The following is a 15,349-nucleotide window of genomic DNA, read 5'->3' as shown; positions in this document are numbered from 1 at the left end:
CATTTCCAAACTTTAACAGCTGCTTTCCTTAGCGTCCTAGCTTTTGCTCCATAAAGTAAATTTTCAATCCACACTTTTTTTTTCCTTTTTCTTAATACATCTTTGCCCCTTGCAATTCTCGATTTAACTTCGTTTTCATAACTCTCTACTAATGTTTAAACTGACACACTTGCACCAAAACCTTTATATTAACTTACATGCAACCCGTTGTGTGTTCTTTCCATTCTTCATAAACTTTTCAATTTTCATTCTGAAGTTCTCCACTCTGATATTGTCGTCTCTCATTTGCTTCTGCACAAACACTAAAAAGCTGTGATGAAATAAGACACCTTGCCTAACTCCTTTTCCAACGATATAAGTACCTTTCATCACACTTGCCATCTTGTCACATATACAATGGTGATATTCTTTGATCTTTCTAATCTATTTCTATACACTTGAGACATTTGTCAATTTGAATTAATTTACCGTCAAAAGCCTTCTCGATGTTAGTATTGCAATGGCATTCCTTCTTCCTGTACCTCTTCTGAAATCTAGATCACTTATAGAATGTCCCGCTGCTTACCTGGGGTTATCACATTCTATCAGCTCTGGAAATTAACTGGTCTTCCAAAGCAAATTTGGAAGTGAAATTCCCAAGTTAATGATTTCAATAATGTGCCACATTTTGTGTATGAAACAGGCTGATGTTTGTAGGAAAGTCTGCTCAACTTTCTCCCTGCATTAATCTCACTTGTGGTAGCTAAGGTAAGGTACTTCTCCAAGGCTGCCAGTAAATTATAAACGAACATCATCCTGGTCAACAAATTTCTTTTAAAACCATCTCCAACGTGCAATGATTTTGTCAAGTAAAACTTGAATTAAAGTTATAATAAACACAATTCCTATGCTTTTTTCAGTGTGGTATTTCAAATATTTACTTTAAATAAATTAGCAAAAAATTTTTAAACCTGTTTTTTGCTTTGTCATTCTGTAGAATTAAGCACTGAGTGATGAGGGATAAAATGAATGTAAACAATTTTAGTACAAAGCTGCAACATAACAAAACCTGAAAAAAGTGAAGAAGCCAGAATACTTTGCAAGTTGTCTACAGTAGATCTTAATTTTTCAAATTAAATTACTATGGCTTATCCTATGTATGTTTTCATCCAAAAAATTATACTGATATACACGTATACTAAAATGAAATAACAAAACACCACATAATGCTCAAAACCTGATTAAATTCAAGTTCTGGTCCCCATGTTCATATACCTTTCTTCTGGTGGGTTTTCACTTAAAAGACAAACAGATGAGCATATTAGCTTAATCTGTAACTCTACAGTTGACTGCTAGTTAGTGACTGTGGCTATGTTCAGGACTGTGCCCTACAGTGAACTGGTTACCTGGTCCTCACAGCTTCTTTCAGTTTTACAGTGGTTAATGTAGATTACTAAATTTGTTACACTTACATGACAAACCAGAAGAATAAATAAATTTAAATAAAAAACCCACAGACTATTATTAACACACAAAAAACACAATGAAAAGAAATGTTTTGCCCTTTATTGTTGCTGTTACAAAATGCATAAACATGAAAGTAACTACTGCAACAGCTTATTTTAAAGATCAGAACAACATTTATTAATATTCATTTTAACCAGGGCAAATCTTTTTAAAATTATAAAATTGCCATATTATCCTTTCAAATATTTTTGAAGGTTGGTGGGGTGGGGGAGGTCCAGGTCAAAGGCTTAGTTAGCCAATACTTTAAGACATTTATGTTACTGTTTTTAATTAAAAACATATAAGCCAAATATTTGTTAGTCAATTTTAAACATCAGTAGTCTACTTTAATTGGTTTCATCCTCAGATATTACTCATAAAAGTATTTCTTGATCCAGTTGGCACACTAACAATTCTAGCTTTACTCCGTAACCAAGTAAAAGGCACATTTTTTGCAAATTATTTGCTAGGTTAAAAACAAAAAAACCTCGATTGTTAAAAAAAAAAAAAAAACACATTTATTAAAAAAAAAAATCAATATAAAAGGGAACTTCAAAAACTGGTAATTGTTTATTGTGAATATCGTGCATTCCGAACGTGTAACACTGTATACTACAAATACTGTAACTAATCATACTCAATGTGTATAATTAGATATTTGCTTTCAGTAGATCTGTGCAATATGTAAGAGCATCAACTGTACCAAAAAGAAAACTGACCTGGCATAATTTTGCAGTGAGAGCAGTTTTAAAAAAAAAAAAAAAAAAAAAAAAAAAAAAGTGTGTGTAAATACAAATTGCTTTTATATATTGATGTATGCATGCATGTAAATATACACAAATAAAATAGGCAAGAAAAAAATCAAAAAGATCAAATACAGTAACAAGATGTGCATGGGCTATTCAGTCTTACAACTTTCAATGATAACATTCACCTTTAAATCAAGTATATTTATGTATAACTGATGACATTTATTCATGAGCTATTCAGCTGTATAACTTTCAGTGATAACATTCAGTTTTCAATCAAGTATATTTAGGTATAACTGATCACATTTATTCATTTCTAATACCACAATACAGACACTAGCTGTTCCAGTTAAGACTCAAAAATTAATAAAACCTTACCAGTGAATTAAACTAATTTGAAAATAAACTGTAAAAATATTACTTATCACTCCAACGTTTATTTTCAAAGCATGTATTAAATTCACTAAACTTACATTTGTAGATTAGTCTGACCATTCATTTTTTATTTGGCACAGATCTAACTGAAAATTAAGTAAAGTAAAAATGACTTTCTGCTGAACAATCTGGAATACTTCTAAACTGAAGCTGCACTAAAAACTCAAAATATTACAAAAAGGTTGCCAGTGATTGCTCCTTAAATTTAAAATAAAACTGGAAAGATTTGTTAGAAAGTCATTTCAGTTAGTTATTTATACACAGTTTACACTATGTGACAAGATGGATTTATAGTTGGTGAATCCTGCAGTATAATTATAACACACTGCCTTTCTAGACTGTCACAAATGTTTTGTCAAAATGCATTTCACTACTGTTGTACTCACTAATTAGTGCATTATAAAATGTTAAGTGGGCATTTATATAACTTTGAGATGTCTGGCAAATTGAAGATTTTTTATAATTTTTTTTCAGTGTCTTGAAATGCCAAAATTGATCTGTGTTAAATTATTTTCATAAAATGTAGTTTTGTTTTTTTTTGGTAAGATCAGCTTTAAATAAAAGTAGTAAGCTATTGTAAAAAACAGGAAACTGCAAGGATGTTATTTTTTTCCTCCTCTGGGATCTGGAATGATTTTATGGAGGTTCTTCTCTCTCATAGATACATTAGACATCAAGGAAATAGGGTCTGCTCTAACACTTTTTCTGTAAATGGAACATAAAATATTTATTAGCCATTGGAACATATCAAAAGAGTTTTACATTTTAAGAATCTTTCTTGTTATCCGCTATCACATATTAATTATAGTTACAGCATGTTTTTGTAGTTATCAACAAAAAAAAAAAAAAAAACATTCAACTTTATAAAACAAACATTGTAATTTCAAGTCACAAGTTCCTGTTGATTAAACATGTGGTTATCCTCTTACACTATACTCCGAGTTGCTTGTAACAAAAGTAAATATGTTCTATCTAAAGTCACATCACTCCCAGACTTCTACAGTGCCCTTCATAATGTTTGGGACAAAGGCACTTTTTTCCCTCCATTTACCCCTCTGTTCCACAGATTAAAATTACAAATCATGCAGTTCAGATGTGATTAAAGTATACCTTGTAGACTTTAATAAGGGTATTTGCATACAATTCAGCCATGCCATAATAATAATAATTCATTACATTTATATAGCGCTTTTCTTAGTACTCAAAGCGCTATCCACACAGGGAGGAACCGGGAAGCGAACCCACAGTCTTCCATAGTCTCCTTACTGCAAAGCAGCAGCACTACTCGTCCAGCATTAGGTGAATCACGGAAATAGTAGTCATGTAACTACAAAAGCAATTTTATGGAAGACAAAATGTATTTGTGGTGTTTCTTTTACAAAGTATAAACAAGTTTTTTACATTCATTTAAGTGTATATGTTTTTGTAACCATTTACTCATTCATTTCAACCCACTTGTTCACTCTTAATGTTACTTTACCTTAAACATTAAAAGAAATTTTGTCTTACACTGGCATCAGTATGTACTCTTTGTCAGTGTAATATAATCGTTTGTGTAATGCATACTTGAACTTGGAATCAGTTCAACTTAATTAATAATAGCTAGGACAGGTACATATGAAGTGTGCCACTAACATCTGCCAAAATACAGGAAGATACACGTTTACTCTTTGAAGATTTAAATATAATATTGATGTGGAAAAAGAATTAGTTACACAGGTTCATTTGAATAAATGGGCAAACAGCACTTCCTAGTTTCTATACATAAACCAGCTAAAACCCAAGTGAAAGGTTGTTATATAAATAAAAATGAGCAACATCTCAGATGGTGCAAATGAATAGGTGCTTTTTAATCATGTTTCAAAGTATGGGAACAAAGTAATTCTGGCACAAAATTAATTCAAACTTTTTTTGTAATTCTGGCAAAAAATAATAATGCTGTAGTTCTGGTAGTCATATGTTTTTACCATCTAACCTAGACCAACAATCTGTTCAAAGTGGAAGTATGAACCCAAAATCTGAAGAAATGAAGGACACACAATTCTGAGATACCACTCCACTCTGCATAATCCAAAGAATCTCCTGAAATATTAACATTGTAAACTTCAGTCCCGAATGTCTCTTAAAATTAAACAAGTATTAATCAAAATGAAATGAATTTCTGGGTATAACACTGCACCTATGAAGAAAGTTGACATATATGAGCTTGGTCTGCCATTTCTGCCCACCAGGAATCAACCGAAGCATTACTTAGGGGTCCATCTGTACTATATTTCGCTTGTCATGAGATTATTAATGTCATTATTTTTACATCTAAAACATGTATACGAATTGTTAGTTTCACAGTGGGCTGTATCATATATTTGGTTTCTTATACACAGATAAAAGCAGACTTCATTCAAAAAGTACACTATAGTGTTTAAGCAAGAAAAGGGTATTTATATATACACACACAGCACATTTTTCCCACAAAATAACTCCAAAAAAAGTTTCCAGAAAGGACTTACTGAGATACTGAGACTGTGGTTGGATCTGATACCTTGGGTATTACTGTTGATATATTTGCACCTCCTAAGTTTTTATAAGAATGATCAGGAGGCCGTAGGAGTAATTTTGCATCATAAATTTCCAAACCCTGAAAGGCAAAGTACACAAGTAACTATAAACCTCAACTGAATAATTTACATTAATTTCTAATATGTGGCAAATTTAGTTTACAGACTAGCCACTTCATTTTTATGCACAGCACATACATTATATATAACTCCTAAAATGTATTTTTTAATTGGGTTCTCTTGGAATAAAGCAGTGCATCTCAACCTTTATGGTGTCATGGCATAGTTTTTTTCTCCCTTGGTGAAACGAGCATGAATGTCAAACAGTGGGCTCACCCTTGGTGAAACAAGGAAACAAGCATGTATTTAAAAGAGGGTTTCCCCCTTGGAGGAACAAGTGCTAATTGGGGGGTGTTGCAGCTCCAATTCTTGAGACGATCATAGATAAATAAGGGGATAAATTTCATGCAGCACTGTCAATCACTTATGCCACCTGCTGCAACCCACTCACACACCCACTGATGGTAACTCATGACCCAGTGGTTGAGAAACACTGGCATAAAAGGAAGTTTGACAGGATTTACTCAACACTCAAATGGCAAAGTTAATGTAAACTTGATGGGGTTTAGTTTAAAACTGAAGAAATAAAAGTTGACTTTTTAAAGTTATTAAGAGAGCTATGAATTGAAGATAACTTGTCAGTTCAACTAAATACTCAAAATATACCTGATGATGTGTGATTCGATACAGAAAAATAACACAAGTGCCTTTTTCAAAAAAAATGCATTTTCCAAGTAAGTCTGCTTCCATATCCTAATCCTCAACAGACTGCTGTAAACCAAAGGATCTGAAACTAGGGGCTGCAGGAAATATGACATTAATGATGTTCTTAAAAAATGAAGCCAAATGTAAAGATTCTTTAAATTATCTCATGCAGTTTTTAAATATAATTATGTATAAAAAAAGCTTCTAAGTGAAACTTTTGAGACTAAAAAAAAAAAAAGCTATAATTTCTTTGTTCTAAAACATTCTCTTAGTTTACAGTGTAACATTTTGATAAAAGTATTATTTGTCTAACTGTAAATATATTTTTTAAAGCTGAGAACCCAAAACTTTATACAGTCTGCTCAGGGCCCCCCAGTAAAATAAACCCAAAGCTGCGAAGTACATCATGACCTTGGTTACTGCTAGTAGTAGTAATATTAACACAGCATGATTTGGGATAACAATGGACCTATTAAAATCAAAGAAAACACTAAACTTCGGTAGACTACTGACAGATATGTAAGCAATTGCTGTTTGATATCTCTAGGCCAGGGGCTTTTAGCCTTTTTACTTGCATACAACTTCAAACACTGAATGTTTTAAAATACCATAATTTGTTCAGTTTCTGGTTGTTCAGTATTGAACCCTAAATGAGCACATACTAAAGATATTTGTTAAATCCCTTTTCCCTAACTTCAAGTTTTTAACAAGTGATTACTGATAATTTGTGTGTAGGTTTGGGTGTGTATCTTAGTTTTTCTTATGAAAGACAAATACTTTATTTTTAATATTTTTTAATGAAAGAATAGTACAGTTTGAAATTGAACAGATATTGAAAGCCTAAAAATGTCCATACTTTTAATATACAAACATTATACAGTTACATGCGAATTCACATTAATTTAAAAGAAGTACTCAGAATTTAAATACTACTTTAAACAGTTAGATTCAATAATAACCTCATTCATTTGGAACTCAAAACACCCACGTATCCGAAGAGCGACCCTACAAAGACCTCAGGCAGAAGGTGGCATGGCTTTACCTAATTTTCAGTTTTATTACTGGGCAGCAAACATACAAGCCATAAAAACCTGGACACAAATAAATGCACATACACAGGCTTGGTCTGCAATAGAAGTAAAATCCTGTAGTACTTCTTTATATTCCCTGCTCTGCTCTACAATAAATGAAAGTTATCGCAAATATACTAATAACCCAATTGTGCTTTACTCACTCAGAATATGGAACCAAATTAGGAAGCATTTTAAGATGGAAAATCTTTTATCAGTGGCACCTCTGCAAGGGAACCACCTCTTTCAACCTTCGCAAGTATATCCAGTTTTTAATACTTGGAAAAGTTTTGGGATTAAAATGCTCAGAGATCTTTATATAGACAACATATTTACATCTTTTGAACAATTACGTTCAAAATTTAACCTCCCAGCTACACATTTCTTTTACTATCTTCAAATTAGAAATTTTGTTAAACAGAAATTGCCCGATTTCCCCCACCTTGCACCCTCCACAATGCTGGAAAAAATACTGCTCAATTCCGAGGAAACAAACACTATTTCTGCAATATATAAAATCTTATTAGAGTCCCTACCTTTCAAAGATCCAAGAGGACATTGGGAAGAAGATCTCTTAATCAATATATCAGAAAAGGAGTGGAAGGTAGCAAAGCAGAGAATTCACTCGAGTTCTATATGCGCAAAGCATAGAATTATTCAACTAAAAATTATATATCGAGCCCATCTGTCTCGCTTAAAACTGTCCAAAATGTTTCCAGGCCAGGATCCGACCTGCGAGCGCTGCAACCAAGCTCCTGCCTCACTGGGTCACATGTTCTGGGCCTGCACCAAACTAACATCATTTTGGACAAAAATTTTTAAGTGCCTCTCAGACAGCCTTAGTATCACAATCCCTCCTAACCCACTAACAGCTGTGTTTGGTGTCCTTCCAGATGGACTTGAATTGGAGAAGGACAAGCAAACGGTGATTGCATTCACTACACTCTTGGCACGCAGACTTATTTTGTTAAATTGGAAGAATCCTAATTCTCCTCTTATAAGTCAGTGGGAAACCGATGTTTTATATTATTTGAAATTGGAAAAAATCTAATTTTCAGTTAGAGGATCTGTACAAAATTTTTTCAAAACTTGGCAAGATTTAATCAATATTATTTTAGAATAAGAGAATTAACTATTATTGCATTTAACTCCCTTCTCCATCTCTTATTTATATAGATATTTACTTCTCCCCTTCTTTTGTCTAATGTTGCCTTATTAAAAAGCTTAAAGAAATTTTCCTTTAGCTAAGCTCTCCTTCTCAGGGGTGGGGTTTGATTTGTTTTCAAATTTGTTGGGTTATAAATTGATCTGTTTGTATGGAATAATTACAATGAAAATTAATAAAATAAAAATATTAAAAAAAAAAAAAAAGAATTTAGATACTACTTCAGGTTAGAAAAAAATGAGCAAAACAACAATGTATGGGCTGCCTGCTTCTTGGCTATACACTTTAGGTACTCTCCATTCTTGTATTTATTTTTTAAGGAAGGATGAAGGCTTGTGAATGTTGACAACTCTTAAGTAACAAAAGCTTTCCATTTTTAATTAATATGAGTAAACACTAAAATGTAATGTTAGATGTATTTATTAGTAGTAATTGTTAACATTCATCTTTTTATCTCTTGCATTAATCTGATAATTTCTACAAATATTATAAAAATGAGGCGGCACGGTGGCGCAGTGGGTAGCGCTGCTGCCTCACAGTTAGGAGACCTGGGTTCGCTTCCTGGGTCCTCCCTGAGTGAAGTTTGCATGTTCTCCCAGTGTCTGCGTGGGTTTCCTTCAGGTGCTCTGGTTTCCTCCCACAGTCCAAAGGCATGCAGGTTAAGGAACATTGGCAATTCTACATTGTCCCTAGTGTGTGCTTGGTGTGTGGGTGGATGTGTGTACCAAGGCACCCTGCCCAGAGTTTGTTTCCTGCCTTGCGCCCTGTGTTGATTGGGATTGGCTCCAGCAGACCCCCGTGACCCTACAGTTAGGATATAGTGGGTTGGATAATGGATGGATTATAAAAAATGATGGTACGCCTAAAAGATTTAATAAAAATGTTGTCAGATTGGGCCCGAGAGAGAAAGAGAGAGGCAATGAACAAGCTACTTGTTGGAGTGGATGGGTTGAGAAAGACTGCACTCACCTGTTTACTTGGTTTTGAAGCATGGTCTCAAAACTGGGTTAGTTATAAAGAGTTGAAGAGGAACAGGGTAGGGTTGCCTCAGATTCCAAGTAAACGAGAGGCTTCGAACGGGTGCTGGCCAACGTTGAGGTGAACAAGGTTTGCAAGATGGGAGTAAAGTCTCACTCCAGGAGACAGAGCGGAACAGTGGAATTAAAGCAAAGCATGAAGAAGCAAGGTCAGCCGCTGTGTTTTTTTAAGGGCTACTTTTTCCCAGTTTGTGTGTGTGTGTGTGTGTGTGTATGTATGTATGAGTGTTTACAGAGTTTGTGAACCTGCAGCTCTAGTCAATAACTGCACTGATATTAGAACTAGTTTAAAGCAACAACTAAAGAATATTTATGTTATGCTTATTTTAAGTATAACTATAATAAGTACAAAGTATTTCTAAAATAAAATCAACATAGAATACCCAACAGAACAGAACTGCTCATACAGTTCTGGTTCATAATGCTTACCATGAGATGGTAACCTATGGTAAAAATTAATTTGCTTTCTTACAAATACCTATTTGTCTGTTCTTCAGTCTCTGTGTAACGTAGATTAAAAATGACCATGAATCAAACTGCGTTTTTTACCTTTATGATGCTTGCTAAAAATGATGTCTAAATAAACTGTTATTCATTAACACATCATTAACACATCGCTTTTCTTTTGGTGGGAAAAATCAATCAACATAATTCATGAACTACGTTCCTGAAAATTGATTTTCAATTCACCGATTCAAAAACTTCAATTGATGTGAAAGATCAATAAAATCACTACATTGATTTACTCTAACAGCTCTGGTCACTGATATCAAAACAAAATATGATAAAATACTTGTATACATTTAATGAAATACTGGACTACTAAGAACTTTTAGCCCAAAAAACTGCAAGTTTTGCCAGTAATAACTGCCTAAAATATTTTGCCAGGTTCATAGTCAAAGTTAATATTAAAGCCAGTCAGAAAACATGCATGGGTGGGTATTTGTTTTAAAATACAAAAATACAATTAAAAATGACTAATCAAAATGCTTTGTATACTTGTTAATTACTACTCCAACAAGCAAATTATAAAACTTTTAAACCACTCTTTTCAGTCAGACACTAACATTTGTATCAAAATGATCTTTTACCAGCTTTCATAAATGCCCCAAGTTCACACTTAACTCACTTTGAAGTAATAACTGAAATCTATTTTAATTCATAATCTCTACTGTTAAACTAACTGTATTTTAGTTTAAAAAGTTATTTTAACCATATTTCTTCTAGAGTATCCTTGACTTTGAAGTCAATTGTGAACAAAATTATGCTTCTTTAAATAAAGTATGCTGTCTAGTACATGATGTTATAGCCGGGTACCTAAATATTTATTAAGCAGGTTTATATGGCAGATGGATATTCATGTTACTTAAAGTGAGAGGGGTCTTTTGCTGATGAATTAATTTTGCAATCTGATCTGGACATGATAGCAACCTTACCAATTATGTAACTAAAATTTCTGAAGAACTTTAAAAGCTGTAGTATTTTGAATATATGTTTATAAAATAAAAACAATTTTACAACAACTGTAAAAAAAAAATACATGCATTTAAAAGGAGTTGGCTAAAACTATCTTTAAATTAACTCAGGTACACCACTGTTCAATACATCCTTACCTGCAATGTCTTAATTGCCAATTCTGCAGCCTTGCTTTCTTTATAGTTGACGAAAGCACAGCGTCTGCTAGGTAACATCCTAATACTGTGAATTTCTCCTACACTGAAATAACAATCAATAGTTAGTTGTACTTATATTAAACTATTTACTTATATTAAAATATTTAAACTACTTAATAACAACCTTCAAATGAAAACAAATGCATCAACAGAATTTCCAATAGAATAATTCTTCATAAGTTATAAGCAATTTTGTAACCTCTCTTCTAACTGCTCTAAAATTTTGCACAGACTAAAGAGGAAAACTGAAATGCTTACGAGCTGAAGACCTTTCGGAGTACGATTTCTGATATGTAATTTGTCACATTTCCAACCCATACAGGAAATAGCTCTCTGTTTAAAAAATAAATGTAGGCACAAAGGATTAGCAATAACACACACGCACACACACACACAAAATGCACTAATTAAATGTAACACGCACAAGATGAATGCATTTTAACTAATAAAACATGTTTAAGTAAATTATAGATTACTTTGGTCAAAATGTGCACGTAAATTAAATTAAGTTTCAAGAGATTTTATGGCTTTTTATGGGTTAGTGGGAACCCTACTTAAACAGCCATTTTCTATGTTTACCCAACTAAGTGTCCATAATATTGGGCAGGAGAAAAAAAGAAAAGAAAAAAAAAAAAACCAACAGTGAAAAGATTCTTCACAGTAGTCCTGTGCAAGTACCACAGGTATTGTTAACTTTGGGTGCTAGATTTTTACAGTAAGAGAAACACCATCTCTTTTTGTAACTATAAGAACAATGAAAAAGAACATTTGAAAAAAATAAGACCACAAAATCTTGGTTGGATGGCAATGGTTCCCATTTGGGACCGATTTCAACTCTGTTAAAGGAAAAACACTTCCAAAACATGCACCGATTCAAAAACTTGAACGCTTCTGTAAGGCAGTCAACCATATATAACCTTAAACGACAAACATGTATAAAGGAGTTTTTTGTGGAAATAAGTACTTTTTCTGTATTTTACCTTGGTATTCAAATTAAATAATGCTTTTCAGACTACATAACTACTTACAAGCATGGTTTCTGTGCTTGTGGAGAACTGGCTGAGTCCACCTTTGGTTTTAATGCTGTTTTGAGCAAAGAACTAGACATCTGAAGATTGCAAGATGCAGATTTTAAAACTACTGGTGTTTTGCGCTTGGCTGAAATCCATTGCTCCTCTGTAGCACCAGAACAATCATTTCTAACACAGTTGTCTTTTCGCATAATACCTGCATCTAAAAAACCAAAAAGTAATGACATCAAAACACTACATTCTGATAAAGAAAAGCTTAGTGACTTAGGGAGAAGTGTTAATGTCGCACTTTAGTCTGAGCTTTAGTACATTTAAAAAAAAAAATTGTAAATACTGTACATACCATGTACTGGTGAGATTTCTTAAAACACAGGCATTAACTATCATGTGAATAACTAATGTAAACACAAAATTTAACACAGATTAAATTTAGTATGAAGATCACTGTGTCCGTTTCTTTGTAAAAAAAATATCCTGCAATCTTTATTTTAAACAAAAACAATTTGTGGCAATCATAAGTTGGCTGAAACTCAATCCTGCTTCTCTTTCCACTCTAATAGAGAAGGATTGAATATATTCACTCAGCAGCCCTCTGTCAATAGTTTGAGATCAAGCATCTTCTGATGAATGTTTCCACTGATTATGTACCAGCATAATTGGTGTTGTCGGGAGGGGGGGGGGGGGGGGGGGGGGGGGGGTTATGGCAACAAGAAGGAATAATTCTGCACTTTGATACAAATGATGCATTCTTTAATATTTACAGATTAAAAAGGGACCAATACAAAGGCACAGACCTCCTGTAATTGTGTGGAAAGTAAGAATTCAAATAACATGAACAAAATATGAACAAATAATATTTTATTAAATTGCTAGCCCTTTTTTGAACAACTGAAAAGAATCACCCTATCAGTTCTTAGTTTCTTTTTCTATTGTGAAACGGGATCAAAATTGGGACGGGTATATTCCATAAAATGCCTTTTCTCTGAAATATCATAAAGTGCTCTTGCACATATCAGATGGATAGATATGTAAAGAATTTTCTGTAGTTTTTGCCAATTTCCTCACTTGCATGCTGATAGTATGTTTTTAGTTAGCCAATAAAAGGTGTCATTTTGCTTGGCTTTTCCTTTCCCTAAATGTAGGTTATGTTATGTGAATGACCATAATGAATTGCAAAACCTATTATCAATAAAATTGTCATATTGATTCCTAATTATTTTTCTTTATGTAAACCTATAGCAAAACTGGTCTGGTATTACAAGTGTATATGGGAGTCTTAAAAAGCCTGAAAAAGTTCTGCAAAAAACTCAGAAATAGCTAAAATATACATCAGTTTTCTGTGGTATCCATTAATGGCTAATGTTTCATGCTTTGCAGTGATGCACAAAGCAAAGCTATATAAAATAGCCGTCTTTGCTCTCATGTGATGTTGCAAACATTAACTGGATAGACCCACAGCAACAGTTTTCTGGAACGGCAAAGCTGCCTTTTTCAATTCTGAACAATTTTCACATACATAATTTATATACAAAATCTTAGTACAATCTTACTGCTGGGTAGTTAACCTGATTTGGGCTTTTTGCAGTTATTTAATTAAAATCACATATGTTCTACTGCTTGTTGCTCTGAACAAATAGTTCGGCAGAGAGGATTAGTGTTATAAATTGGTTAAAAAGTCTCCTACCGATGGAAATACTGACACCCCCTCATAGATCTGAGATGATGAGATGAATGATTAGTTATTAACCAAAGGAAAAAGACCGAAAGATTGTTCTCTCTTTTGTTCCTTTGCAATTTTAGCATAAAGAGTTACCCTTGGCAATTTTTGCTATCTTATTCAGATGTACCTGCTATTCTGAAAATGGCATTGTGAAACACCAATGCAATAGAAAGTAACTGAATAATTTTTAATAAAAATGTGACTTTCAGAAGAAGTGGAGCCAGTTACACTTTGCCCTGCCTACTGTATAATGCACATAAGAAACCCAGAAGAAATCATCCATCATCACTCAAACACATGAAGCACACTCATTTCAATGTTTTTCAGTTATTTTTTTTTTTTTTTTGTTCTTAAGGTCAGTAAATGAAAAAAATGTAGATAAGGCGCAAGGTAAAAAGAGAGTGGTGGCGAAAGCTAAAGAAAAGGCGTATCATGAGTTGTATGAGAGGTTGGACACTATGGAAAGAGAAAAGGACCTGTACAAACTGACTAGACAGAGGGACAGAGCTAGGAAAGGATGTGCAGCAGGTTAGGGTGATGAAGGATAAAGCTCTAAACATATTCAAAAGAGAGGATGGTGTGTTGAGAAGATGTAAAGAGTACTTTGAGAGGCTGATGAGTGAACAGAATAAGGACAGCTATGAAGAGGATGAAGAATGAAAAGGCCGTTGGTCCAGATGACATATCTGTGGAAGCATGGAGATGTTTAGGAGAGATAGTAGCAGAGTTTTTAACCAGATTGTTTAATGGAATCTTGGAAAGTGAGCGGATGCCTGAGGAGTGGAGAAGAGGTGGATACAGGTGGATAAAATTGATGAGCATGAAGTTATGGGAAAGACTAAAGGAAGCTATGTTGATTTGGGAGGTGATGATTAGTGAGCAGCAGTATGGTTTCATGCCAAGAAAGACCACAACAGATGCAATGTTTGTTCTGAGGACGTTGATGGAGAAGTATAGAGAAGGCCAGAAGGAGTTGCATTGCTTTGGCCCAGGAGAAAGCATATGACAGGGTGCCTCGAGAGAAGTTGTGGTATTGTATGAGGAAGTCGGGAGTGGCAGAGAAATATGTAAGAGTTGCACAGGATATATACAAGGGAAGTGTGACAGTGGTGAGGTCTGCGGAAGAAGTGACGGATGCATTCAATGTGGAGGTGGGATTACATCTGGGATTGGCTCTGAGCCCTTTCTTATTTGCAATGGTCATTGCCAGGTTGTCAGATGAGATTAAACAGGAGTCCTCTTAGATTATGATGTTTGCTGATGACATTCTGAGCAGTAGTGAGAGGGGGGAACATGTTGAGGAGACCCTGGAGAGGTAGAGATATTCTCTAGAGAGGAAAGGAATGAAGGTCAGTAGGTTACAAGACAGAATACATGTGCATCAATGAGAGGAAGGTTAGGGGAATGATCATACAGTACAGAGTAATGGGGATTGTGGAAAAGAGGTGAAAAAGAGAGTGCAGGCAGGGTGGAATGGGTGGAGAAGAGTGTCAGGAATAATGTGTGACAGACAGTTATCAGCAAGAATGAATGGGAAGATCTACAGGACGGTACTGTCTTTGTTATGTGGGTTGGAGACGGTGGCACTGACCAAAAAGCAGGAGACAGAGCTGGAGATGGAGTTAAAGATGCTAATATTTGCATTGGGTGTGACAAGGATGGAC

At 34.1% G+C, this 15,349-nt stretch overlaps 1 protein-coding gene across 1 annotated transcript in view; it reads right to left on the bottom strand.

Annotated features, from left to right (window-relative positions):
- Window positions 1–2,991: 2,991 nt before the first annotated feature.
- The window catches only part of si:dkey-33c12.4 (uncharacterized protein LOC560112 homolog), a 59,824-nt gene continuing 47,466 nt past the window's right edge, over window positions 2,992–15,349 (bottom strand). Inside the window, exons 14-18 of the mRNA XM_051928364.1 lie at window positions 11,963–12,167; window positions 11,193–11,267; window positions 10,875–10,977; window positions 5,177–5,304; window positions 2,992–3,374 (exon numbers count right to left, since the gene is read on the bottom strand). Coding sequence (XP_051784324.1) covers window positions 3,272–3,374; window positions 5,177–5,304; window positions 10,875–10,977; window positions 11,193–11,267; window positions 11,963–12,167 — 614 coding nt within the window. The 3' untranslated portion in view covers window positions 2,992–3,271. The remainder of the gene's footprint in view (window positions 3,375–5,176; window positions 5,305–10,874; window positions 10,978–11,192; window positions 11,268–11,962; window positions 12,168–15,349) is intronic.

The sequence above is a fragment of the Erpetoichthys calabaricus genome, chromosome 5, assembly GCF_900747795.2.
Source record: "Erpetoichthys calabaricus chromosome 5, fErpCal1.3, whole genome shotgun sequence".
Lineage (NCBI taxonomy): Eukaryota > Metazoa > Chordata > Cladistia > Polypteriformes > Polypteridae > Erpetoichthys > Erpetoichthys calabaricus.
This window is presented reverse-complemented; position numbering and strand designations above follow the sequence as displayed.